The sequence below is a fragment of the Dysidea avara genome, chromosome 2 (genome assembly GCF_963678975.1).
Source record: "Dysidea avara chromosome 2, odDysAvar1.4, whole genome shotgun sequence".
Taxonomy (NCBI): domain Eukaryota; kingdom Metazoa; phylum Porifera; class Demospongiae; order Dictyoceratida; family Dysideidae; genus Dysidea; species Dysidea avara.
Window position 1 is genome coordinate 46604925 of NC_089273.1, and position 24704 is coordinate 46629628.

Sequence of the window (24704 nt, forward strand, 5' to 3'; positions counted from 1 at the left end):
AACAATAGTTTAACATGATTGCATAGCTGACAATTATTCTCAATATCATGACATCTACTATAACCTCTCCATCTTAGTTAATGTAAACAGTATTCTCATATAAACATATCCACCCACTTGTGGTTACAACAGGAATGCTAACAAATCCACCCAGTGGTGAACTCCATTGTGTAGTAAATAATAAATCTAATCCAAAACAGCCAAGCTGTAAAAAAAGTGTGCGGCCCTCAGAAAGGCTATGGTGAAAAAAAATGTGAAATCCAATGTGGCGGCCAAGAAATGGCTGTGATGGTAGGTTAATGGTAAAAATTTTAATAACGACAATTCAGGTGAATTTTTGTGCCGCTTCACAAAATTTACCTAAATTGTCATTATTAAAATTTTTACCATTAACCTACCATCACAGCCATTTCTTGGCCGCCACCTTGGATTTCACATCTTTTTTCACCATAGCCTTTCTGAGGGCTGCACACTTTTTTTACAGCTTGGCTGTTTTGGATTAGATTTCATTTCTTTTTGTATTTGTATACCCCAAAGCCGGCCTATGGCCAGCTTTGGGACTTTTTTAATCTATGTTTTTTTCTTTACTACAGGAAGAAGAAAAGATGAAGTAGATGTACTTTAAATATTTTATCAGTAAATGTACAAATTATATAATACATATGTGACCGGATTTGCGAAAAGGGGTCTTCCACACACATCCAATTTGCCAACTTTGCCAATTGATAACGTCAGATTGGAAAAAGCTATTTCCTTGAATTTTGGACAGTGGTGAGCACCACTATAGCTGAATACGTGGTGAAATTTTCAGGTTAATATGTTACTTGAACACTGAGTTATGGTCTCCAACGGTTACGGAATTGGATGTGTGTGGAAGACCCCTTTTCGCAAATCCGGTCACATAATATTATATTGATTACAGAAATCTCCATGGGGGTTTCTTTGTAACTGAACACTCTACAAGGTGACTTCTTCTAATTGCTCTCTCAACAGGGTGAATTGTTTGTAGCTAAACGATCTACAAGGTAACTTCTTCTAGCTGATCTCTCTACAGGGTGATGTGTTTGTAGCTGAATTCTGTATAGGTGATTTGTTTGCAGCTGAGCTCTTTACAGAATGGTTTCTTTGTAGCTGAACTCTCTAAAAGGTAACTTCTTCTAACTGATCTTTCTACAGGGCAATTTGTTTCTTACAGAATTTTCTACAGGGTGATTTCTTTGCAGCTGAACTCTCTACATGGTGGTTTCTTTGTAGCTGAACTCTCTACAAGGTAATTTCTTCTAGCTGATCTCTCTACAGGGAGATTTGTTTGTAGCTGAACTATCTACAAGGTAAATTCTTATAGCTGATCTCTCTACAGGGTGATTTGTTCGTAGTTGAATTCTGTACAGGTGATTTGTTTGCAGCTGAGCTCTTTACAAAATGGTTTCTTTGTAGCTGAATTTTCTCCAAGGTAACTCCTTCTAACTGATCTTTCTACAGGGTGATTTGTTTGTAGCTGAACTATCTACAAGGTAATTTCTTCTAGCTGATCTATCTACAGGGTGATTTGTTTGTAGCTGAATTCTGTACAAGTGATTTGTTTGCAGCTGAGCTCTTTACAGAATGGTTTCTTTGTAGCTGAACTCTCTACAGGGTGATTTGTTTGTAGCTGAAATCCCTACAAGGTAACTTCTTCTAGCTGATCTTTCTACAGGGCGATTTGTTTGTAGCTGAGTTCTCTACAGGGTGTTTGTTTGCAGCTGATTTCTCTACATGGTGGTTTCTTTATATCTGAACTCTCTACAAGGTGACTTCTTCTAGCTGATCTCTCTACAGGGTGATTTGTTTGTAGTTGAACTCTTTACAGGTGATTTGTTTGTAGCTGAACTCTCTACAAGGTGATACTTCTAGGTGATCTCTCTACAGGATTCCTTGTTTCTAACTGAACTCTCAACAGGGTGATCTGTTCATAGCTGAACTTTCTACTGGGTGATTTGTTTGCAGCTAAACTCTCTAAATGGTGGTTTCTTTGTAGCTGAACTCTCTACAACGTGACTTCTTCTAGCTGAACTCTCTACAAGCTGACTTGTTTCTAGCTGATCTCTCTACAGGGTGACTTGTTTCTAGCTGAACTCTCTACAGGTGATTTGTTTGTAGCTGAACTCTCTACATGGTGGTTTTGTTGTAGCTGAACTCTCTACAAGGTAACTTCTTCTAGCTGATTTTTTACACTGCATATTTGTTTGTAGCTGAGTTCTCTACAGGGTGATTTGTTTGCAGCTGAACTCTCTACATGGGAGTTTTATTGTAGCTAAACTCTCTACAATGTGACTTCTTCTAGCTGAACTCTCTACAGGGTAACTTGTTTCTAGCTGAACTCTCTATCGGTGATTTGTTTGCAGCTGAACTCTCTACATGGTGGTTTCTTTGTAGCTGAACTCTCTACAAGGTAACTTCTTCTAGCCGATCTTTCTACAAGGTGATTGAGTTTTTTGCAGCTGAACTCTTTACATGGTGGTTACTTTGTAGATGAACTCTCTAAAAGGTGACTTCTTCTAGCTGAACTCTCTACAGGATGATTTGTTTGCAGCTGAACTCTCTACGTGGTAGTTTCTTTGTAGCTGAACTCTCTACAATGTGACTTCTTCTAGCTGAACTCTCTACAGGGTGACTTGTTTTTAGCTGATCTCTCTACAGGGTGACTTGTTTCTAGCTGAACTCTCTACAGGTGATTTGTTTGCAGCTGAACTCTCTACATGGTGGTTTCTTTGTAGCTGAACTCTCTACAAGGTAACTTCTTCTAGCTGATCTTTCTACAGGGTGATTTGTTTGTAGCTGAATTCTCTACAGGGTGATTTATTTTCAGCTTAACTCTCTACAAGGTGACTTCTTCTAGCTGAACTCTCAACAGAGTGATTGATTTTTTTTGCAGCTGAACTCTCTACATGGTGGTTTCTTTGTAACTGAACTCTCTACAGGGTGATTCGTTTGTAGCTGAACTCTCTACAGGGTGATTTGTTTGTAGCTGAACTCTCTACAGGGTGATCTGTTCATAGCTGAACTCCCTATAAGGTAACTTCTTCTAGCTAATCTTTCTACAGGGCGATTTGTTTGTAGCTGAGTTCTCTACAGGGTGATTTGTTTGCAGCTGAACTCTACATGGTAGTTTCTTTGTAGCTCTACAATGTGACTTCTTCTAGCTGAACTCTCTACAAGGTGACTTGTTTCTAGCTGATCTCTCTACAGGGTGACTTGTTTCTAGCTGAACTCTCTACAGGTCATTTGTTTGCAGCTGAACTCTCTACATGGTTTATTTCTTTGTAACTGAACTCCCTGCAAGGTGACTTCTTCTAGCTGATCTCTCTACAGGGAGATTTGTTTGTAGCTTAACTCTCTACAGGTGATTTGTTTGCAGCTGAACTCTCTACATGATGGTTTCTTTGTAGCTGAATTCTCTACAAGGTAATTTCTTCTATCTGATCTCTCTACAGGCCGATTTGTTTGTAGCTGAACTCTCTACATGATGGTTTCTTTGTAGCTGAACTCTCTACAAGGTGATTTCTTCTATAGCTGATCTTTCTACAGGGTGATTTGTTTGTACCTGAACTATCTACATGATGGTTTCTTTGTAGCTGAACTCTCTACAAGGTAACTTCTTCTAGCTGATCTCTCTACAGGACAATTTGTTTGTACTGAACTCTCACATGATTGCTTCTTTGAAGCTGAACTCTCTACAAGGTGATTTCTTCTAGCTGATCTTTCTACAGGGTGATTTGTTTGTAGCAGAACTCTCTACAAAATAACTTCTTCTAGCTGATCTCTCTACAGGGAGATTTGTTTGTAGCTGAACTCTCTATACATGATTTGTTTGCTGCTGAATTCTCTACATGATAGTTTCTTTGTAGCTGAACTCTCTACAAGGTAACTTCTTCTAGCTGATCTCTTTACAGGGTGAATTGTTTGTAGCTGAACGATCTACAAGGTAACTTCTTCTAACTGATCTCTCTACAGGGTGATTTGTCTGTATCTGAACTCTCTACAAGGAAACCTCTTTTAACTGAGCTCTGTACAGGGTGAATTGTTTGTAGCTGAACTATCTACAAGGTAACTTCTTCTAGCTGATCTCTCTACAGGATGATTTGTTTGTAGCTGAACTATCTACAAGGTAACTTCTTCTAGCTGATCTCTCTACAGGGTGATTTGTTTGTAGCTGAATTCTGTATAGGTGATTTGTTTGCAGCTGAGCTCTTTACAGAATGGTTTCTTTGTAGCTGAACTCTCTACAAGGTAACTTCTTCTAGCTGATGTATCTACAGGGTCACTAGTTTGTAGCTGAATTCTCTACATGGTGGTTTCTTTGTAACTGAACTATCTATAAGGTGACATCTTCTAGCTGATCTTTCAACAGGGTGATTTGTTTGTAACTGAACTCTCTACAAGAAAACTTCTTCTAACTGATGTCTGAACAGGGTGAATTGTTTGTAGCTGAACTCTCTACAGGGTGATTTGTTTGTATCTGATCTCTATACAGGTTACTTATTTCTAACTGATCTCTTGAATTCTGTTCAAGGTGACTGCTCTATTAGGATGACTGCTCTATTAGAGTATCTCGATCTCGCACTTGCTACACCAAGTTGGATTTCGTGTTATAACTCCGTGGCTTTAAGTCTGATTTTTCTACACCATTGAAGAGCCTTTCTAAGATGATAACTCCATCTGTACAGCGATTTTCAAAGCATTACCCCAAGTGGTTTATCTGGTAGGCGTGGCAAGCATAATAATAATAATAATATGAATAATAAAATTTAGCTAATCTCGATTGCGTAATTGTTACACACTGTTGATTTTTTCGCTGTATCTTCCTGGTTTTTAGCTCGATTTCTTTCAAACCACAAAAGGTTTGAGGTTCAATAGTTAACCTATTCACCCACCGATTTTCAGCTTCTTCCCATACGCGGTTTACCCTGTAGGTGTGACAACATATTGGTGTTATTTTTCGTGCGTAATCGCTCATAACTCTTTGCCTGTTTATGGTATTCCAGCCAAAGTTGGTACAGAGATGCGCCTTTATACCCCCCTCTGTGTGCCAAATTTCAAGGCAATCGGATAACGCGTTCGCGTTTTATAGCAGTTTTTGTAAGTGTGCAAAAAGAGGAAGAAAAATAAGAAGAAAAAAAAAAACGAAGAAACTAAGCCAATTTTTGAAGTAGCATATCTCAGGAATGCCTGAAGCGATTTCGATCAAATTTGGAATGTGGAGTACTGAAGTTGGAGGGAATGTACACAGCAAAATTTGTCTTGTTTCATCAAGGCAGCACAGAGCTACGGAGGTGCGAAAATTGCATTTTCTTCCTGTCAATATACTCACGGGGTTGCGCGCCGGCTTCTTGGGCCGCACGACACACTACCGTGTGTCTTGATCTGTACATTTGCAGATTTTGCTGAAACATATGTATATACCTTAAGGTGATGGTCAAGCAATTGCTCACGGCTGTAGTTTATTGTTTTAAATATATTATGTATGTATATTTACATACGTACTGTGACAATAGCACATGCAAAGTTTAGGGGAAGTCTACCAGAATAAAAGAGGTAGCTATGAATGCATGCTATAGTGCCATGTATAAAGAACTACTACTATAGCACTTTACCTACTAGATTATAAGTCATGCATTGCAGTAGCCTATAGGAATGGTACAGTAGCATATTATGCATAGTTGTGGCTATCTCCACATTAGTGTAGGCAGATCATCTACTGTAAAACAAACAACAACAACACAGTATCATAACCACCCCCAAAGTGCTTCTAAAAGGTTAAAAAAAAAAACTTTTTAAGACATGGTTTGCTCTATACTGCCTAACTGAGCCAGAAAGAGGTAAAGAAGGTGGGGCTTTACCAAATGGTTTAAAGCTATTAAATTAACCTCAGAAATCGGGTAGAAGTGGGTATACACAAACTAGCCTGAGAATATAATTTCCACATTGGGTCGGGGTAGCTACTCGGAGGCGAGCTGGCGCGCCGTGTAGCTACCCACGGCCGGCGCTTGCACGCACAGCAAGAACGACGAGAGGATTCATTGGTTTATGCATAGATCAAGACACACGGTAGTGTGTTGTGCGGCCAAAGAAACCGGCGCGTAACACCCGTGAGTATATTGACAGGAAGAAAGAAAACGCAATTTTCGCACCTCCGTAGCTCTGTGCTTCCTAGATGAAACAAGACGATTTTTGCTGTGGACACTCCCTCCACCTTCAGCACTCCACATTCCAAATTAGAGCGAAATCGCTTCAAGCGTTCCCGAGATATGCGACTTTAAAAATTGGCTTAGTTTCTTCGTTTTTTTTTTCTTCTTATTTTTCTTCCTCTTTTCGCACACTTACAAAAACTGCTATAAAACGCGAACGCGTTATCCGATTGCCTTGAAATTTGGCTCACAGACGGGGGGGTATAACGGCGCATCTCTGTACCAACTTTGGCTGGAATACGATAAACAGGAAAAGAGTTCTGAGCGATTATTCACGAAAAATAACACCAATATGTTGTCACGCCTACAGGGTAAACCGCGTAAGGGAAGAAGCTGAAAATCGGTGGATGAATAGGTTAACTATTGAACCTCAAACCTTTTGTGGTTTGAAAGAAATCGAGCTAAAAACCAGGAAGATACAACGAAAAAACCAACAGTGTGTAACAATTACGCAATCGAGATTAGGTAATAAAAAACGACTACTTGGCACGCCTACCAGATAAACCGCTAGGGGGAATGCTTTGAAAATCGCTGTATAGAAGGAGTAATCATCTTAGAAAGGCTCTTCAATGGTGTAGAAGAATCAGACTTAAAGCCACGGAGTTATAACACGAAATCCAACTTGGAGCAGCAAGTGCGAGATCGAGATACTCTAATAGAGCAGTCATCCTAATAGAGCAGTCACCCTGAAGAGAATTTAAGAGATCAGCTAGAAACAATTAAGTAACCTGTATAGAGATAAGCTAGAAACGATTCACCCTGTAGAAAGATCAGCTAGAAGAAATTACCTTGTAGAGAGTTCAGCTACAAAGAAACCATCATGTAGAGAGTTCAGCTGCAAACAAAACACCTGTAGAGAGTTCAGCTACAAACAAATCTCCCTGTAGAGAGATCAGCTAGAAGAAGTTTCCTTGTAGAGAGTTCAGCTACAAACAAATCTCCCTGTAGAGGGATTAGCTAGAAGGAGTCACCTTGTAGAGAGTTCAGTTACAAAGAAACCATCATGTAGAGAATTCAGCTACAAACTAGTGACCTTGTAAAGACATCAGCTAAAAGAAATTACCTTATAGAGAGTTCAGCTACAAACAAATCTCCCTGTAGAGAGATCAGCTATAAGAAGTTTCCTTGTAGAGAGTTCAGCTACAAACAAATCTGTAGAGAGATCAGCTAGAAGAAGTTACCTTGTGGAGAGTTCAGCTACAAAGAAACCATATTGTAGAGAGTTTAGCTGCAAACAAATCACCTATAGAGAGTTCAGCTACTAACAAATCACCCTGTAGAAAGATCAGCTAGAAGGAGTCACTTTGTAGAGAGTTCAGTTACAAAGAAATCATCATGTAGAGAGTTCAGCTTCAAACAAATCACCTGTAGAGAGTTCAACTACAAACAAATCTCACTGTAGAGAGATCAGCTATAAGAAGTTTCCTTGTAGGGAGTTCAGCTACAAACAAATCTGTAGAGATCAGCTAGAAGGAGTCACTTTGTAGAGAGTTCAGTTACAAAGAAATTATCATGTAGAGAGTTCAGCTGCAAACAAATCACCTGTAGAGAGTTAAGCTACAAACAAATCTCCCTGTAGAGAGATCAGCTAGAAGAAGTTACCTTGTGGAGAGTTCAGCTACAAACTAGTGATCTTGTAGAGACATCAGCTAAAAGAAATTACCTTGTAGAGAGTTCAGCTACAAAGAAACCATCATGTAGAGAGTTCAGCTACAAACAAATCTCCCTGTAGAGAGATCAACTAAAAGAAGTTACCTTGTGGAGAGCTCAGCTTCAAAGAAACCATCATGTATAGAGTTCAGCTGCAAACAAATCACCTGTAGAGAGTTCGGTTACAAACAAATCTCCCTGTAGAGAAATTCGCTAGAAGAAGTTTCCTTGTAGAGAGTTCAGCTACAAACAAATCACCCTCTAGAAAGATGAGCTAGAAAGAGTCACTTTGTAGAGAGTTCAGTTACAAAGAAACCACCATATAGAGAGTTCAGCTACAAACTAGTAACCTTGTAGAGACATCAGTTACCTTGTAGAGAGTTCAGCTGCAAACAAATCACCTGTAGAGAGTTCAGCTACAAACAAATCTCCCTGTAGAAAGATCAGCTAGAAGAAGTCTCCTTGTAGAAAGTTCAGTTACAAAGAAACCATCATGTAGAGAGTTCAGCTTCAAACAAATCACCTGTAGAGAGTTCAACTACAAACAAATCTCCCTGTAGAGAGATCAGTTAGAAGAAGTTCCCTTGTAGAGAGTTCAGCTACAAACAAATCACCCTGTAGAAAGATCAGCTAGAAGGAGTCACCTTGTAGAGAGTTCAGTTACAAAGAAATCATCATGTAGAGAGTTCAGCTACAAACTAGTGACCTTGTAGAGACATCAGCTAAAAGAAATTACCTACAAAGAAACCATCATGTAGAGAGTTCAGCTGCAAATAAATCACCTGTAGAGAGTTCAGCTACAAACAAATCTCCCTGTAGAGAGATCAGCTAGAAGAAGTTTCCTTGTAGAGAATTCAGCTACAAACAAACCACCCTCTAGAAAGATCAGCTAGAAGAAGTCACCTTGTAGAGAGTTTAGTTACAAAGAAACCATCATGTAGAGAGTTCAGCTGCAAACAAATCTCCCTGTAGAGAGATCAGCCAGAAGAAGTCACCTTGTAGAGAGTTTAGTTACAAAGAAACCATCATGTAGAGAGTTCAGCTGCAAACAAATCTCCCTGTAGAGAGATCAGCTAGAAGAAGTTACCTTGTAGAGAGTTCAGCTACAAAGAACCATCATGTAGAGAGTTCAGCTGCAAACAAATCACCTGTAGAGAGTTAAGTTACAAACAAATCTCCCTGTAGAGAGATCAGCTAGAAGAAGTTACCTTGTGGAGAGTTCAGCTACAAAGAAACCATCATGTAGAGAGTTCAGCTGCAACGAAATCACCTGTAGAGAGTTCAGCTACAAACAAATCACCCTGTAGACAGATCAGCCAGAAGAAATTACCTTGTAGAGAGTTCAGTTACAAAGAAACCACCATGTAGAGAGTTCAGCTTCAAAGAAATCACCCTGTAGAAAATTCAGCCACAAACAAATTGCCCTGTAGAAAGATCAGTTAGAAGAAGTTACCTTGTAGAGAGTTCAGCTACAAAGAAACCATTCTGTAAAGAGCTCAGCTGCAAACAAATCACCTGCACAGAATTCAACTACAAACAAATCACCCTGTAGAGAGATCAGCTAGAAGAAGTTACCTTGTATATTGTTCAGCTACTAACAATTCACCCTGTAGAGAGGGCAGCAAGAAGAAGTCACCTTGTAGAGTGATCAGTTACAAAGAAACCACCATGGAGAGTTCTGTAATAAATATATGTATTATATATATAATTTGTACATTTACTGATAAAATCAGAAATATTTAAAGTACATCTACTTCATCTTTTCTTCTTCCTGTAGTAGAGAAAAAAAAAGACAGGTTAAAAAAGTCCCAAAGCTGGTCTATTTGTGGTATACAAATACAAAAAGAAATGAAATCTAATCCACAACAGCCAAGCTGTAAAAAAACAGTGCGGCCCTCAAAAAGGCTATGGTGAAAAAAAAAGTGAAATCCAAGGTGGCGGCCAAGAAATGGCTGTGATGGTAGGTTAATGGTAAAAATTTTAATAACGGCAATTTAGGTGAATTTTTTGCCAAGACCAAGCGGCACAAAAATTCATCTGAATTGTCGTTATTAAAATTTTTACCATTAACCTACCATCACAGGCATTTCTTGGCCGCCACCTTGGATTTCACATCTTTTTTCACCATAGCCTTTTTGAGGGCCGCACTGTTTTTTTACAGCTTAGCTGTTTTGGATTAGATTATATAATCTATGGTTTATGTAGGACTGTGGCTACTTACTACTGTACTGCACATATACAAATATTTTTTATATAAAGAGTGAGTTTTTCAATGATATTTTCAAAGGGCTCTTTTTAAAGGATGCGCTTATATGATTATTAAATAAATTTAATAAGCAACAAGTGTAAGGAGAGAGTGTCACGAGAGCGGGACACGTGAGCTGGAGCCAAGATCTGCGTGGCTTGACTGAACCATTTAAGTTTAGAGCAAGTATATTCATTATTGTATAATTGTAATATTCGTGTCAGAATATGATTATAGTTAAGTTTGGCACGACAACTTGGAGGTCCTACCGAGATTTGTGAAAACCGGGATAGTTAAGGGGGTGTGAAAATCAAGAGTAACTGTTACTACCAGTGATGAGGAAATTACTGATGTTCTCAACAGATATTTTGAGTCAACTTTTACTCAAGAAGATCTATCGTATATTCCAGCGCCTCCTTTTAGATATGAAGAATGTATATGTGATGTCAACATATCTGAGTCTATTGTATTGGAGAAATTGAGTACTCTGAAAGATAATAAGGCTCCTGGTCCAGATAGCATCCATTCGTATGTCCTCAAGGCTTGTGCCCATACACTTTGCACTCCTTTAACCATGCTATTCCATCAGTCCTTGACTAGTGGAGATCTCCCTTGCGAATGGAAGAAAGCCCACGTAATACCAGTATATAAGAAAGGTTCTAAGTTTAAGGCTACCAACTACAGACCAATCAGTCTGACATCTACTGTGGTTAAAATTTTAGAATCTATTATTCGTACGGAGTTATTTGACTTTCTTTTAGAAAATAACATTCTTAACCATCAGCAACATGGTTTTGTGTGCAACAAGTCATGTTTAACTAATTTGTTGGAAACCTTTGAAGACTGGACAAGTGCGGTGGACCAGGGTTATGGGGTTGATGTGGTATACCTGGATTACAGTAAGGCATTTGACTCTGTACCACATCGTAGATTGATTTCTAAACTTGAAGCATACGGTGTGCGTGGAAACTTGTCCCTGTGGTTATCCAATTTTCTCACAAATCGTTTTCAGAGAGTAGTGGTTAATGGGTCTCAGTCAGATTGGGTTGATGTTCGGAGTGGAGTACCTCAAGGTTCAGTCTTGGGTCCCTTGTTATTTATACTGTATGTCAACGATGTGCCTGACCTCATTGAGAGTAATTTGAAGATGTTTGCAGATGACACCAAGATATACTCGGTCATTAAATCTTTTCATGACAGCCTTAAACTACAACATGATATCAACAAGTTAATGCAATGGTCAAGTGTTTGGTTGCTTAGATTTAACGCAGCCAAATGCAAAGTAATGCAGATTGGTAACTCTCTTCCTGCATCATACACCATGTACGATGGCACTACAAATGTATCTACTGACCTAGAACTAGTCAACGAGGAGAAGGACCTTGGAGTGTGGTGCACAAGTGATCTCAAGCCATCTCTACACTGCCAAAAAGCTGCAGTCAAGGCTACACAGGTTCTTGGGCTTATTAGGCGATCTTTTAGAATTGACTCTACTGATATGTTTATATTTCTGTATAAGATGTATGTTCGACCGCATTTGGAATATTGTGTGCAATCTTGGAGTCCGTACTTGGCCAGAGACATCGACACCCTTGAAAAGGTTCAGAGACGTGCAACTAAACACCTTCGCGGATTAGCCCACTTGACTTATGAAAGCCGTCTTGAAATTCTGGATCTCTATTCTCTGTATTGCAGAGGTGGGGACTATTCTACGGAACGGAACGGAATGATGGACTAAACCACGGAACGGAACGCTTTCTAAAATTGAAGCTTGCAACTTACCATTGCTGAAACTTCCCTTATAAGTTAGCAGTGGCATCTCCAGTGGGTGATTAAACATAAGATAAAAAGAATTAACGGATCGATTGTGGGTTTTTGTTGGTTGTCATTAGTAACGAAGTATTATTGTGGGATGAGCTGTATCAGTGATGTTCATCCATACGGAAGGGAACTTTATGTGAGCTGTTTTTCTTATTTAGACTTTAGAAAACAGTCTGGGCCGGTCTTTCAAGTCATAAGTCAGTGTATAAATAAAGCAAGCAGGAAGATACTGGTAACAGGAAAGAGCCAGCTGAATTAAAACTTGAAGAATTTTGTGCAGTGTGTGAGGAGCAAATATTTTGGCAGACCGCAAGGAGGGTATATTCTGCAAACATCACTGAAGTGTATGCATGGAGTTATTTATATATTAACAGCTGGTGCAGTGGACTAATGCCGTATTCAATAGTGAGCTGATTTTATCTGTTGCACAATTCAAGGATGTGTCTGACTGCTAGCCTTGAATCAGGCTAAATGCCAAAACTCCAAGATCAGCCAAATCTCTATTATAAGCCGCATGTGAAACCATGCCTGTAGCCACCAGGCAAATGTGATTTGGACCAGGATGTGTGTGTAATTTCAATGTATCTAGTCAGACCTGAAATGGAACACTCACATTAATTACATACCACCTAAGAATCCTAGGATTTCTTAAGTGTAACATTTCACATGCTTCACTTCAAACAAAACAGGTTAAATTTGTTCGTCTATTTTCAAGTGATTCCCAGTCCAGCTGGTCCATGAAATTACAATGGGATCACATGTATTTGTTACAGTGCGGGCTGTCCTGTGTTGGATCTACTCTAGAGTTGAGATTTCAAGGTAGACTCACTGCCAATGTACTGACACTAGTACTGTTGTAGCATGTTTAAGTGGAGGACAAATGAAATAGTAATGCTAGATTATTTATGTATTTTTCATAATGAAATTGATATCCCATTTTGATTTGTACTTCCACTTTGCAACATATTCAAGAACAAGAAGCTACCACACTTAATCTCCAACCACTGTCATTAATTAACCAAGATCTCACTAGTCTGTAATTCACCCTACTGTAGTGATTTTATTGATTCATCTGTATGTTTTCTTCATTTTCCTTTGAAGTTGTACCAAGAGTTCATAATAAGGTGGAGTGTCTAACTTAAACGCATTCACCAAACACCCTGCTTAAAGTAACACCTCGGCCTTATTTCAGAACAAAGGCTTTACCTTCTTCAGCAACACTAATCAACAGTTTTCTATCCCCCAGTAAAGGTGTTGATTTGATGAAAGGTGAACTTTACGCAGGGTGTTTGTAGAGGCCATACTGAGAGTTAGACACTCTCTCCCATACAAATCAGTATTACGAACTCTTGGTTGTACAGTATAGGTAAACAAAGATAAGTTTCTCTCCCATCTTATTCTAGGATTTCTATTGACAAGGAAAATTCAATTATTTGTATACAGGCTCAAAATTGAGAAAATATAAAGAAAGTGAATTAATATTATACAGTCAGTTTGCTTTTGGATATTTAATGTCTCCAACCACAACAAAAATTCGATGAATCCATGCTTCTCATCACTGGTCGTCTGAACATTCTGAAAGTGATACCTCACTCAATCAACCATATAATCTGCTTATTAGACTGAATAAAGTCATGATTACCTAAACAATCAATTAATGTTTTATAATTATCCTATTCCATTTTCCTGGAAGTTCCACTGATAAAATGCAATTTCAGCAATGATAGCAGCTAGCCAAGCTGCAAGTTGATTCAGAAAGCATTCCATTCTGTAAAATAGACCCCATCCAGAATTCAACTCAGTACTCAGGCTGAGATATCTGACAATAGTCCACTACTCTGTTAATGAATCATTGATGTTCACACAATATAGCCTCCTTGAGGTATCTGAATGTTTGCTCCTCACACACTGCACAAAATTCCTTTAGATTCTGCTTAGACTGAGTTGATTCAGCTTGTCACCATACTTGTTTCCTTTGTAGTGTAGCTATACACATACTGATTTATGCCGATTAGAAAGGCTGGGCCTCAGACTGTACATTCTAAAGTCAAGTAAGTAAAAATAACTCACATACTAGTAAAAACAAGTCATGCATTAGTTCCCTACTTGATATATCCGAAGATGAACACACTGAGTCAGCTATTCCCACAATTAGTACTTCGTTACTAATGACAACCAACAAGAACCCACAATCGATCCTTAAATTCGTTTTATCTTTCTTGGGGTAACGTTTGATTACCTGCTGGAAGTGCCACTGATAACTTGTACAGCAATGGTAAGCTGCAAGCTTCAATCTGAGAAAGCATTCCGTTCCGCAGTTTAGTCCATCATTCCGTTCCGTTCCGTTCCGTTCCGTTCCGTAGAATAGTCCCCACCTATTGCAGACGTCAAAGGGGTGATATGATTGAAACATATAAGATACTTAAACGACATTATGACTTGGACCCATCTACATTTTTTACTTTAAATACTGCTACCACCAGGGGCCATTCTCTTAAGCTTTTTAAAGAAAGATCAAGATTACTTGTTAGGCAGAACTTTTTTACAAATAGAATAGTCAATCTATGGAACTCCTTACCTGACTTTATCATTTCAGCACCAACAGTAGCAACCTTCAAGCTGCGTTTGGATAATTTTTGGAAGCAATCTAGATATGGGCACCTTCAAAGGCCTGCGGCCTAGCCTGGCAAGTTAGCTTGCCTTGGCATCTACAAGCCCATTAAATAATAATAATAATAATAATAACCCTGAAGCGGACGATGGAGAATAGTTGTGTAACATGCAGCAAAGAGGTTGGGGTCGAAGACAGAGCCATGATGTGTGATTTGTGTGAGAAGTGGGAGCACGTGGAGTGCATTCGGCTGGGTGATAGGCCGACGGAAGCGCTTTACACAGAATTGGTAAGGTGTCGCACCAGATCTTTAGTGTTTTCATGTACCATATGTCGGATGAAAGGGTCCGTTATGAAAAAACTGGTAGAGTGCGAGTACCAATGCGCACGTGCGAATGACGAGCGGCTGGCCAGCGTGCGTCAATTAGAGCTTTCTCACCAACAAATCGCTGCATTGAAGACAGAGTTAAACCAGCTCACTTTCGAACACGACGAGTTGCGCGTTCAGTGTTATAGAGGGCAGACGAGTACTTATGGAACGCCTTCGAGGCAGCAGCAGTCGAACTTTAGTCAGAGGGGTAACCTCGGGGGTAACGCCCAGAGTTGCGTTGCCGTTTCGCCGATTCAAATGCCAGAGTTGATTACTGAACACTCGTCTGAGTCAAGTGATGAAGGCAGACAGTTACCTATTTCACCGAGGAGCAGAGGTAATAAGAGTACCTGACCACACCCTCCGGGTTTCAAAGAGATTCATACCCGTGTAGACAAGTTTAGTGGGAACAAGGGAGTAGATTTCAATCGATGGCTGGAAGATTTTGAGGAAGCGTCTGAGGGCTGTTGCTGGGATGACACTACTCGTGCAAAGTGGTTTTCATGGTTTTTAACTGGTCCTGCCAAGACACTACTCGTGCAAAGTGGTTTTCATGGTTTTTAACTGGTCCTGCCAAGACAACGTGGCAGTGTTCACTAAAGCAAGAAGATAAAGAATCCTGGGTAAAGATTAAGCAAGTTTACCTAGACCAGTATAGTGTACACATGAACCCATGCACGGCATACCAGAGGTGCTATGAGCTGCAGTACGAACAGTTTGGTTCGGTACAAGGATTGGTAGATGCCATGAGAGAATATCAGAGGATGGCTCCACAGAAGTTGAAAGATGAGACACTGGAATCTATTCTCTGGAACAAGGTACCAGTTGAGCTTCAACAGGAGTTGAAGGAGATTCCAGATGATGGGTCTGTTCAAGTTTTGTTACAGAAACTGCTGCGTGCAGAAGCTGCTGTAGCTGAGAGGAAGCGGAGGAGCACTGGACAGAAACCCAAGATTGTGAGAGATAGTGACAGAACCCCACGCAAACCCTTTGAGAGACAAGAAGTTGAGAAAGAGACAAAAGATGGGTGCAGATGGACCACTGGACCACCTGAAATGGCCATGAAGAACTTTAAATGTTATAAGTGTCAGAAGAAAGGGCACATTGCCAAGTATTGTCCAGCAGGGACACAAGAGGATGGCAAGGTTGGTGCAGTTGCACTAAGTGATGACCTCGGGGTAGAGAATGTGGATAATGATCAGACATTAAGCACAGAAGAATTGTTATGGTCTAGAGTTGTGACAGAAGGAAACTCCAGTGGAGGTACAAGTGAAGTTTCAAATTTAAGCCTTTCTGGCCCAGTCTACAAGGTTGATGTTACAGTTGACGGTGTGAAAACACGAGCCCTGCTTGATCATGGCTCTCAAGTGACAATTGTGCGAAGACAATTGTTGCCATTAATCAAAGAGAAACGTGAGTGGTCAATGGAAACATGTTGTAGTAAGTTGAAACCTTTGAAGTCTCTACCAACAGGAGCATCCGGCCAACAGCTGAAGGCTAAGGGCATAGTTACAATGGATATCTTAGTTGAATCCACAGGGAAAACTTGTAATATCCCATGCTACATTATTGATTCAGGTGAACCTCTGTGGTCTGGAGCACTTAAGGATTGTGCAATGTTGATGGGAACTAATGCCTTAGTGGCACATGGTTTTAAAGTCTCTGACTCTGGAGGAGTTGAAGTATCACCCACACAGAAGGTAACACACAGTGATAGTTGTACTTGTGTGCTAACTGTGATTCTACAGCAAACGGTACACTTGAAGCCTAACCAAACTAAGTTGGTCAAGGGCACAGTGCAGTGTGAGGGCAGTCAGGACCTTACATCGAGTGTGTGGATGATGTCACCAGAGGAGGTACTGAGGGAACAGAACTGTGACTTACTAGAAACCCTGTTTGCAGATATTGATTCAATGATTCATTTCCCATTGTACAATAGTGGAAGTATGCCTGTGTTGGTGAAGAAGGGACTCCCAATTGGAAAAGTTGAGGAAGTGTCCGTGGTAGGTAAGGATGATTCCTTATGGTCAGAGAGTGAGCCGGAAATAGCCAGAGTGTGCCAAGTGAGTAAACAAGGTAGATGTGAAGAGCTAGTGAGCCGATTACAGATTGGAAAGAGTTGTACTATGCGACAAGTATCACAGATACAAGAGTTGGTCTGTAAGTACCATGATGTCTTTGCTCTGACTGATAGTGAATTAGGTGATACAGATATAGTCACACATTCAATTGATACTGGTAATGCTCCACCAGTAAGAGCCAGCCCTAGAAGATTGCCCTATGTTCTACAGAAGGAACTGGAGAAGGAGATGGAGGCCCTTATTGGAGACTGGCTGTATTGAGCCTAGTTCAAGTCCCTACTCATCACCACTGGTGTTGGTGCGGAAGAAGTCAGGAGGGCTGCGAGTCTGTGTCGACTACAGAGCAGTAAACAAGGATACGGTTCCAGATCGATATCCTATCCCACGAATTGATGAATTAATGGATATGGTGGGTAAGAGGAAAGCTAAGATTTTCTCTTCATTAGATTTGATGAAGGGATATCATCAAGTACGGATGGAAGAAGGCTCAAAAGTCAAGACAGCATTCACATGTCACTTAGGCCACTATCAGTACCAACGCATGCCTTTTGGACTTACTAACGCGCCTGCGACTTTTCAAAGGCTTATGGGCAAGTTATTTGGAAGTCAGAACTGGGATTTTGTATTTGTCTATTTGGACGATATTTTGGTGGCATCCCAGTCGATGGAGGAGCATCTTTCACATTTGGAGAAGGTAGCCATGAGGATACAGGAAGCTGGACTCAGGCTCAGGCCAGAGAAGTGCTTGTTTGCTACTGAGAGAATTGAGTACTTTGGTCATACCTTGACGTCTTCTGGAGTTCAGCCGAATGATCAGAATGTTAAGGCAGTCACTGATTTTCCAACTCCAAGTAATCTGAAGTAGGTAAGAAGTTTTGTTGGTATGGCTAATTTTTACAGACGGCACATTCCTAAGATGGCTACCCTCTCTCGCCCATTGACAGAGTTGTTAAGACATGACAAGGACACTGGTAAGCCTGTACCGTTTGTCTGGACTGATGACTGCCAGAAAGCATTTGAGAACATTAAGGAGATGCTCACATCAGCACCTGTGTTACATGCCCCAGAATGGGATAAGGAATTTTTCCTTTGGACTGATGCCAGCCTGACAGGATTTGGTGCAGTGTTAGAACAGACAGGAACAGATGGTAAGAGAGTACCAATAGCTTATGCAAGTCGGATGACTACAACAGCAGAGAAGAAGTATGGAGTTACAGAGTTGGAAGTTGCTGCACTGATATATGCGTAGGAACATTTTGAAGTGTACCTTCTAGGTAATCAGACTACAGTCTACACTGACCATAAGGCATTGGTCCAATCTTATTCACCGTACCTCAAGAACCAACAGAAGGGTATGTTGGCGAGATGGTACCTAAGGTTGGCACGCTTCCTTCCAACACTACAACTGGAACACAAACCAGGATCAGCCAATGTGGTAGCTGATGCGTTATCGAGGGCACCAGTGAGTGATGGATCAGCAGCAGTGTTATTGGTTCAAGACCAGAGTGATCCAACCCTCAAGTTAGTATAGGAGGAGCAAGGCAAGGATGGAGAACTGACACATTTAATTGATTATCTGAGGTCCGGACAGCTGCCAAGTGATGGTGTGGCATCCAAGCAAGTGGTAGAGCAAGCAAGGAGAGGATACCTGATTGTTGACAATGTGCTGTATTATGAAGTGGCAGATGTGCCTGGGTGGAGAAGACTAGTGGTACCCAAGCATTTACAACAGAAGATTATAGATGAGCACCATGACAGCCCATTTGCAGGACATTTTGCTTCCAAGAGGACTATCAAGAGATTAAGCGAGTACTTCTATTGGCGAGGTATGTCCAGTGATGTTTATCATAAATGTTCTTCCTGCATACAGTGTGCTTCTGTGCAAGGCCAAGGGCGCCGAGGAAAGCCACCATTGAAGAGTATTGAAGTTGGCGGCCCATTTGAGTGTGTGGGCATAGACTTTTTAGAAATGGACAAGTCAAATGGAGGGAATAGGTATGCCCTGGTTTTTCAGGATTACCTGACCAAGTGGCCCGAGGTATACCCTGTGAAGGACCGCAAGGCAGAAACAGTGGCCAAGTGCCTCTTAGATTTAATATGGAAGCATGGCGTACCTAACCGCATTATTCATGACCGGGCAGCAGAATTTTTGTCAGAGGTACTCCAGGAGACCACCCAGTTGATGGGTTTGGAACAGTTGCCAACATCAGGGGGACATCCCCAGACAGATGGACTTGTCGAACGGTTTAACCGGACCCTGAAGCAAATGTTATCTAAACTTGTTGGGAGGAAAGGTCGTGATTGGGATGAACTGTTAGGGTCTGTGTTGTTGGCATACCGTACCACACCACACTCTGTGACTGGAGAAGCACCGTTTTACCTTGTTTATGGGAGAGATGCTAGGCTTCCTTCAGCCCTCAGTTTCTGCCAGCCAGTAGTGAAATACCCGGTAGTGGCATCTGAGTTTGCCAAGGAACTTGTAGAGGAATTGAAACAAGTGAGGAGTGTGGCAAAGAAGAATATACGGAAGGGGCAAGCTGAGCAGAAGAGACATTATGACCATAAAGCCAAGGATGTTGAGTTAAGTGAAGGGGACTTAGTCATGCTAAAGGTTCAGCCACGTTTCAGATTGGATCGTCGTTATAAAGGACCCTTTAGGATCCAGTCACTGACTGCTACTAATGCAGTAATTGTACTAGAAGGAAACAATGCCAATGAGCCATGGAATGTTTCACGACAACGTTTATCGAAGTGTCAGGAGACTATGAACAGGACCCAACCTTGGGTAGGACACTCTAACAGACTTCGCCGCAGAGTTAAGATTCGGAAGAGGACTACAAAACAGGATAGTCATCAGAAGGAAGTTTCTGCATAAGAGACTGTAGGGCAGCTACAACCACATGTGATGTCCCGTTCTGGGCGAATGATCCGGAGACCAGCTCGATACATGAAGATTGATGGCCCTAAGGATCCATCTTTTAAGGAGGAGGGAGGTTGTAAGGAGAGTGTCACGAGAGCGGGACACGTGAGCTGGAGCAAAGATCCGCGTGGCTTGACTGAACCATTTAAGTTTAGAGCAAGTATATTCATTATTGTATAATTGTAATATTCGTGTCAGAATATGATTATAGTTAAGTTTGGCACGACAAAGTTATAGATCAAAATGGCAAGTGGCATACCAGAGAACACGACAGCACCGCTGGAACACAAATACTACTGGTATCAATATGATGATATCAGGTTTCTGCAGAGGGTCAACCATGCCGCTGCCGCTCACGTGGACTACAAATCCAGAGGCGCTTATGTTTTTTTTTCTTTTGGCGGATACCATGCTGACAAGGAGACGAGAGCACAACCAGATTATTACTGTAATCATGTGTTTAGATCAGCCGATATTGACATACACAAGTTTGACGTGGGTAAGTTTAGTTTGGCGTAGGGTGTGGTATACACGTGAGTCATACATGTTTTTCAAACTCAGTATATACAGTCTATTTCAGGTTGGTTGTCCACGTAAACCAAATGCAAAAATATCATGTGAATAGAAATAACCAATGAAATTTCACACCAGGTGGACGGCACTAGTTTAAACTGAAGGCTGCTGATCTCATTGGCTACTTTTAAGCACGTGACTTTTAACACTTTGTTCCTCTAGTCAACCAACCGGAAATAGACAGTACACACAGCAAAAAAAAAAAGCTAGATGGTCACATGACACCGTTTAATGTAAAGTTAATATAGAGTTAATAAAATACCATTAGGCCACTCCAAATAAATCTCTGTTTCGTCCTGTAGCGTAGGTCACCTATTATCGAACGGTATGGTATGGATTATCGAACTTAACACACTATGCACCTGTCAATCCCACCTACCCCAGGTCGGGCAGAGGTGGGGATTGGTTGGGATTTGCAAATGCTAGATGACAAATTCCCCACCCCTGGGGACAACTTCGAGTTACAAATCCCCTACTAACTTGTATTATTTATCCTGGAAATCACTAACAATATGGCTAAGTATGACTATTCATGTTGCAAATGCCCCTACCCTGGGGAGAAGTTTGGGTGACGAATCTAGTGGTTTCTATTGGTAAAGGGCTCCAGGGTCTAGTCGGATTAAGCGAGCAAAATTACAATTATTTTAACAATCATCTATAACTTCTCACCACAACAATGTACGTACTTTCAGTTTAGGCAATTCAATAGAGGAGTCTTTGTTCTCCCTGAATACCAAGTTTTAAATAAATCAAACCAGCAGGCCTCGGTTATGAGCAGAACAGTAGTGCCTATAACAACCATGGTTTCAGTGTAACTTGAATAATTTGTGAATGGCGTATTAAATCTCCGCAAAATTTCTGTCACAGATAGTTATCCGGTAGTTGGATATCCCATGGAAACCTCAAAGTGACAGGGTAATTCCCTAGTATGTTATTCATCAGAATGTGCAAACTGTAGATTGGTCATTGAGTGAAGTACACTGTACAGCTATTTGATAATACGTACCTGTATTTGAGGAGTGGTATTGTAAATGATAGGCTCTACTGTTTCGTGCAATGCATATGTTGGTGTGATTTACTTACAACTTGGTATCCAGGGAGACCAAAGGCTGCTCTGTTGAATAGCCCAAACCAAAAGTCTTTGTGTTGTTGTGGTGAAGAAGTATAAGTGATTATTGAAATGTGCTCAATAAATGGCAATTTATGCAACCCAGGCATATTTACATGTGGCGGGTCCATTTTTATTTCATTATGAGACTAGCAGCCTTTAAAGCCTTTTAAAACCTATATTGTCTCAAATTATGTTGATTTTGTTCAAGGAACCTTTTTATCCTGGTTAGTATACGAGACTGGCGTTCTCCATATCCCAGTATTGTATTCTCCTTGATGCTTTCCTCAGCATATTTCACTTGAAAGGAACTCTACTGTATTTAATGTTCTTCACTTCATATAGTTTATAATACTGTATGAAATTATGAGTGTACTAATCGATCATTTAAGACCCAACGTTTATTTCTGTTATGATGCTCTATACCCCTGACAACTAAATGTGTACTAACTTCAAAAGCAAATTTCAGGGTACACATCTTATAAACCCTGCTATGCTTAAGTTAAACCATGGCTTACATTTCATGGCCTTAATGAAGGAACAGAACCACCAATTTCTTTATATAAAACCCAAGCCAAAATCAATTGTGAGAATTTATTATTTCAAGGTCAGGTGATGAAAGCCATGCATCCGATTCTGCATCCTATAGCAGAAGCGATTTGTCACCCTTGCTATTCTATGAGTTGTGAAACATTGGTGTAAGGTGAGCACTAGTGGTATAGCATATTCACAAATGGTTCACCACATTTTCGAATATGGACCCCTCCCACGTTTCGAGTAACACGTGATGAACACTCTACTGCAAGTAAATGTTGTAAACAGTCTGTAAAACAATGCAGTGGCTTTAAAATACTTGTAAAAACCAGTTAATTTAGCTTTTCCGTGATACCCTTAGGACTTTCCTGTTCATGTTAACAAACATAGTCACAATGTTAGTTGCTGCTGACCCATAATCAAATTTTCAAGCATGTCGGATTTCACAAGTTGGCCTATATAATAAATTCAGTAGTTGGTCTTGTGTTTGTTTGAGTGATTAGTCGCCCGAGGACCCTTAGCCTACAATTAGCATGGTACATACTGTATTAGTTGTATCACATGCCCTTGTGATTTACCTGATATGTACACCCATGCTCTTGAGCCTGCAGCCCTAGAGTTTGGGTGTACACATGTATCAGACAAATCACTTTGGGGCCCATGATTCAACCCCTACAATGTAATAAAAAGTAGTGAAACAAGAGATGAATGATGCATGTGCTATTACAGCATAGCTCAATGGGAAAGTCCCTACTTTGGCACATTAGCTATCAGTGCCAAAGTAGGGACTTTCCCATTGAGCTATGCTGTAATAGCACATGCAACATTCATCTCTTGTTTCACTACTTTTTGTTGAATAGGTCCCTACTTTAAATTAACAATTTTTAAAAAAATATTAGTTTGTTTAGTTTTTTGTTGTAGCTACTTGTGACTGTTCTATTAGAATATCTTACATGACTGTTGTGTTGGAATATATCTCGAGTCAACCAAGGGGTGTGCAGCTAGCTATACCAATAAGGTAAGGTCATCTTGTTTACTGATAGATAGTTAAGAGGCGTATGTGGTCTCCGAACTCTATAACTATTAGTCCACCTATATAGATCTTTATTTGATGGGTGTGGTCATGAACCTATTGCGAACGGGATCCCAATCGCAGAATTGCAGGCATATATATAGCTAGCATATCTCTTCTATTGTAGCGCCGAGACTGAAACACTTCTGATATGTAGCTCTGAAATAACTCTGTGGCATCTAAATATGCTGCTGAAAGAAAGTGTTGATATGGAAAATTAATGCCTCAATATGGATTCGTTGGATGAAGAAGACAAGCAGCGTGATTGAAGATAAAAGAAAAGCAAGGCGCAGTGGGCCTACACTTGTCAAAACCCCAAAAGGCACATTCCACTGATGAGTTTGTTATTGTGGGATAAAATGGTGGCTGTGTGCTGCTTCGTTTGGCCTCTAACCTTGCAAATGTGGTCAGGCAGGCAGGCAGGCTGACAAAAATTCGAGTTTTGGGGTGATTTTTAAAATTTCATATTCGGCCACCTGTAAGTGTTGTTATATTTGTGACTGGATTTGCAAAAAGGTACCTTTCACACACAAAATTTGACTCATTTTTGAACTTTAAAGCTTCATAATTTTTTTGCTATGGCATATGCGTGATTGTCTAAACATTTCCATAAGTGTAGATACAGTATCTGACTGTATTATACTAAGAGCAAGTGAATCAGTATAAGGAGTCAAGTGTTACATCATTTTGTTTGCTGGTATGCAAAATGTGTGGAAAATGTATGTACCTTTTTGCAAATTTGGTCACATTTAATGCTGTATTATAAACTATATGGAATAGTACTATTCCACAAAGGAGATTTTCGTGGCGTAAAATGTCTCCAGGATGATTTCTAAGACAGAATTTTTGGTGACGTGTGACATTTTCAAGGGGATCCCTACTTAAACAGTACTACCATACCGTTTGATATTAATCCCCACTCTTGCATTGTGTTTTTTCATTGTTATTTTTTAAACGTGTTATCAATATTTTCTGTGACTAGAGCATCAACTAAGCAACTATTCAGTCATTTGATTTGTTACTTTTAGCAAGCTTTTTTGAATGTTTGAAACTTTGTTTGCAGTCAAAATATTTAGTTATTAAAAATCAATATTTGTTAATAGTGCTGGGTGGTATACCAGTATAGTTACTGTTTATGATATTAAGTTAATACTGTATGCATACCGAATTGCCAATCAACATACCGTCTTGTCATTGAGTGGTACTGTAATGCTGTGAGCAGACATCCCTAAGGGATTACTTTAATAGAGTTTTTGCTGCTTGTAAAGTGGTGACCACATGCCCTGCCCAGAATACACTCTGTGGTTGCCTGTGTTGTGGTAACTCACAACCCCATAACACATACAGTAAACAAACTGTTTGTTTAAGATGCAGTACCAGTTTGTTGTGACTATGTATTTATAAAGTTGACCATTAGTAGCTTTTCCTTGTGGGATGACACCTCACAACCCTTTGTGTTTTTCTTGTCTTTTACTTTTTACTATGAATATTT

General features: G+C 40.2%; 1 protein-coding gene across 1 annotated transcript in view; it reads left to right on the forward strand.

The window, feature by feature from the left end:
- The first annotated feature begins 20159 nt into the window (after positions 1–20159).
- The window catches only part of LOC136247473 (kelch domain-containing protein 3-like), a 71281-nt gene continuing 66736 nt past the window's right edge, over positions 20160–24704 (forward strand). Inside the window, exon 1 of the mRNA XM_066039185.1 lies at positions 20160–20424. Within this exon, the coding sequence (XP_065895257.1) occupies positions 20169–20424 (256 nt within the window). The 5' untranslated portion in view covers positions 20160–20168. The remainder of the gene's footprint in view (positions 20425–24704) is intronic.